This window comes from Sinocyclocheilus grahami, unplaced genomic scaffold, assembly GCF_001515645.1.
Source record: "Sinocyclocheilus grahami isolate Dianchi unplaced genomic scaffold, SAMN03320097.WGS_v1.1 scaffold140.1, whole genome shotgun sequence".
NCBI classification, from domain to species: Eukaryota; Metazoa; Chordata; class Actinopteri; order Cypriniformes; family Cyprinidae; genus Sinocyclocheilus; species Sinocyclocheilus grahami.
This window is the reverse complement of record NW_015505319.1, coordinates 433,715-437,888: the sequence shown is the minus strand read 5'-3', so window position 1 is coordinate 437,888 and position 4,174 is coordinate 433,715. Positions and strand designations below refer to the sequence as shown.

Here is a 4,174-nt window from a genome sequence, read left to right as displayed (position 1 = left end):
GGTTACTAGGAAGCTACAGGCAGGTGAGTTTTCATTAGGCTTGGAGTTGAACTCTGCAGGGCTCTCCAGGACCGGAGTTCGCCACCCCTGATATAGATAGATAGATACATTATATACTGTTATATATCGATGATAAACAAATAGATAATTTATATATATAATAGATGGATGGATACAGATAGACAGACAGACAGACAGATAGATAGATAGATAGATAGATAGATAGATAGATAGATAGTTATATATCGATGATAAACAAATAGATAATTTATATATATATAATAGATAGATAGATACATTATATACTGTTATATATCGATGATAAACAAATAGATAAAAAATATATATATATCAGATAGATAGATAGATAGATAGATAGATAGATACATTATATACTGTTATATATCGATGATAGACAAATAGATAATTTATATATATATATATATGATAGATAGATAGATGAGACAGTCTGACATTTGTGTGGGAAAGAAACGGGGAATGTGATTGGTGGATAGCTTGCAAAGTCTAGCAGATTCACACATTTTATCAGGGCACTCCTTGAGTCAAAGGTTGCCTTTGAAAGAACATGGATCACAGAAATGAGCCAGATAGTGTATAAATTTAAAAAGTATAAAATTATACAAAGATGATGAGAAAGTTAAGGCTATTGAAATAGTTTCTGCAAATGTTTGCATTCTGAATCTACACTAAACGATTAAAGTTTGAAAATATTTAATATTGGAAGTAAGTCTATATAAATATTTACAGTTCAAAGTTTTAAATTATAAATATTAAATACTGTATTTAATGTAAGAAATGTTTTAATAAAATAAGATTTAAAGTTTTAAAGTATACATATACAATATTGAATGTTTAAAGTTTCAAAACCAAGTTTGAAAATAAATTAAATCTATAGAAAATACATTTTTAATGTCACTGTAATATCTTTATTTTGTGTAACATTTTTCCTTCTCGCATGATGTCCAACAGCAGGGCTGTGCAATGCATTCAATAAGCTGAAAAATATTATATAATTAGGGATGCACCGATATGAAAATTTTGGCCGATACCGATCTTGTGTGGGAATGAAACGGGGAATGTGATTGGTGGATATCTTGCAAAGTCTAGCAGATTCACACATTTTATAAGGGCACTCCTTGAGTCAAAGGTTGCCTTTGAAAGAACATGGATCACAGAAATTAGCCAGATAGTGTCGCAGTCATTTAAAAAGTATAAAATTATACAAAGATGATGAGAAGGTTAAGGCTATTGAAATAGTTTCTGCAAATGTTTGCGTTCTGAATCTACACTAAACGATTAAAGTTTGAAAATATTTAATATTGTAAGTAAGCCTATAACATATTTACAGTTTAAAGTTTTAAAGTATACATATAAAATATTGAATGTTTAAAGTTTGAAAATAAATCAAATCTATAGAAAATAAATTAATGTCACTGTGATATCTTTATTTTGTGTAACATTTTTCCTTCTCGAATGACGTCCAACAGCAGTGCTGTGCAATGCATTCAATAAATGAAAAATATTACATAATTTATATTGCCCAGACCTATATCTACCAGTAATTTAAGTTTTGCCATTAGATCTTAAAAAGATGTTTTCTTTCTTCAGTGATTGCCATCTTTTAATTTATTACAGAAAGATGATGAAATTGAGGAGGGCGACTTACCTGAGCACAAACGGTCTCCTCCACCCATCGACTTCTCTAAAATAGATGTGTCTAAACCAGAGGAGCTCCTGAAGATGTCCAAGAAGGGAAGGACCCTGATGGTGTTTGCCACCGTGTCAGGAAACCCCACAGAGAAGGAGACGGAAGAGATCACCAGCCTGTGGCAGGGAAGCCTCTTCAATGCCAACTTTGATGTTCAGCGGTAACAACCATATTACTGTGCTGATGTGTCCGATAAGGATATTGATCGACTGTCAAAGCAGTTATATTATAGGTTCATGTCTGGGTGACATCAAGTGTAGATATTTCATAACAAGAAAAATGAAATGTAAAACCGCTCCAAAAAATGACAATAGTGTGATTGTTTAGCTTTAGTCAGTTCAGTGTTGATCAGTTCAGTTCAACTGTATAAAGCTGAATAAACTGTTTGAACATAAAGTCTTGGAAAGGTTTGTTTAGAAAGTTCATTTTAATGAACTGATTCAAAATAATAATTCACAGATTGATTTGAATTATTACTCAGTTGTGGTTCTGGAATCCCTCTGCTGCATTTGATGTCTTCTGTTTTGTAGTGCAATATATAACTACACTGCAACTTCTTAATAGCTTTACAATTAGTCTTTTTTTACTTGTTTTCCTGTTAAAATATCTAAAACTTCAAGAGACACATTTACTTGAGAGGCAAAGAGGTCTTGTTTTCAGAGAATCAGTCTTTAATATAAGTGTATTTTGTCATACGCCACTGGCAGATATTTTCACTTGTTTTTAAGTATAAACAAGTAAAAAAAAAAATAATAATCAGGTTTTGCAGAGTTACAAAATACAGTTACATTGTTTAGAATTGATCAAATCTGAGTCCCCAGACCTATATCTACCAGTAATTTAAATTTTGCCATTAGATCTTAAAAAATATGTTTTCTTTCTTCAGTGATTGACATCTTTTTATTTATTACAGAAAGATGATGAAATTGAGGAGGGCGACTTACCTGAGCACAAACGGTCTCCTCCACCCATCGACTTCTCTAAAATAGATGCATCTAAACCAGAGGAGCTCCTGAAGATGTCCAAGAAGGGAAGGACCCTGATGGTGTTTGCCACCATGTCAGGAAACCCCACAGAGAAGGAGACGGAAGAGATCACCAGCCTGTGGCAGGGAAGCCTCTTCAATGCCAACTTTGATGTTCAGCGGTAACAACCATATTACTGTGCTGATGTGTCCGATAAGGATATTGATCGACTGTCAAAGCAGTTATATTATAGGTTCATGTCTGGGTGACATCAAGTGTAGATATTTCATAACAAGAAAAATGAAATGTAAAACTGCTCCAAAAAATGACAATAGTGTGATTGTTTAGCTCCAGTCAGTTCAGTGTTGATCAGTTCAGTTCAACTGTATAAAGCTGAATAAACTGTTTGAACATAAAGTCTTGGAAAGGTTTGTTTAGAAAGTTCATTTGAATGAACTGATTCAAAATAATAATTCACAGATTGATTTGAATTATTACTCAGTTGTGGTTCTGGAATCCCTCTGCTGCATTTGATGTCTTCTGTTTTGTAGTGCAATATATAACTACACTGCAACTTCTTAATAGCTTTACAATTAGTCTTTTTTGACTTGTTTTCCTGTTAAAATATCTAAAACTTCAAGAGACACATTTACTTGAGAGGCAAAGAGGTCTTGTTTTCAGAGAATCAGTCTTTAATATAAGTGTATTTTGTCATACTCCACTGGCAGATATTTTCACTTGTTTTTAAGTATAATATAATAAAAATAATAATAATCAGGTTTTGCAGAGTTACAAAATACAGTTACATTGTTTAGAATTGATCAAATCTGAGTCTTAATATCTAAAGCTGATTTTGTAGTAAATTGATCTTGTTTCAAAGATATTTAAAAGGAAAACAAGAATATGATTTTATTACAGGGCAAATACTGCTGTTTATTATTATGTGTAGTGTTGGCATATTTGAAATATCTAAAATAAAATCAGCTAGTTGCCAAGGCAGTTTCTCATTTTCATTTAGTTTATCTTTAAGTACAAAAATAAAACTGAAATAAAAATTATATAGACATTTGTATAAAAACATAATAAAAATTTAAATTAAAAAAATTAAATAAAAATGTTTTGTAATAAATAAAAATATATTTTGTACCCTTTTTTGCCTCTTAAATTTTTTTCAGAAGTTTGTATATATATATATATATTTTTTTTTTTACCAAGCAGACAACAGTGTCAGTAAAGAGTATGTTTGAGATTAAATATTAGATATGTTAAGTGTGATCATCATTTCCAATCAAGCTGTAATTTTGTTAATGCAAAAAGTGTGAAAATATTATTTAATTGTGTGTGTTTTGTATACATAAAAAGCTAAGCAAATTATCCTTAGAAGGACAAAGGAGTCGGTCATTTTATTACAAAAATGTTTGAATGATTTTGATTGAATTTAATTTCCAGCATAGATTGTGAGATGTGGTAAAAATTAATT

At 30.8% G+C, this 4,174-nt stretch overlaps 1 protein-coding gene across 2 annotated transcripts in view; it reads left to right on the top strand.

Annotated features, from left to right (window-relative positions):
• Positions 1-4,174, top strand: part of LOC107591313 (LDLR chaperone MESD-like) — a 6,146-nt gene that overhangs the window by 1,027 nt on the left and 945 nt on the right. The window contains exon 2 of one of the 2 annotated variants that reach the window (XM_016280439.1): positions 2,643-2,875. In XM_016280439.1, the coding sequence (XP_016135925.1) occupies positions 2,643-2,875 (233 nt within the window). Of the gene's footprint in view, positions 1-1,656; positions 1,890-2,642; positions 2,876-4,174 lie in introns of both variants that reach the window. The other variant, XM_016280438.1, reaches the window with a different exon arrangement.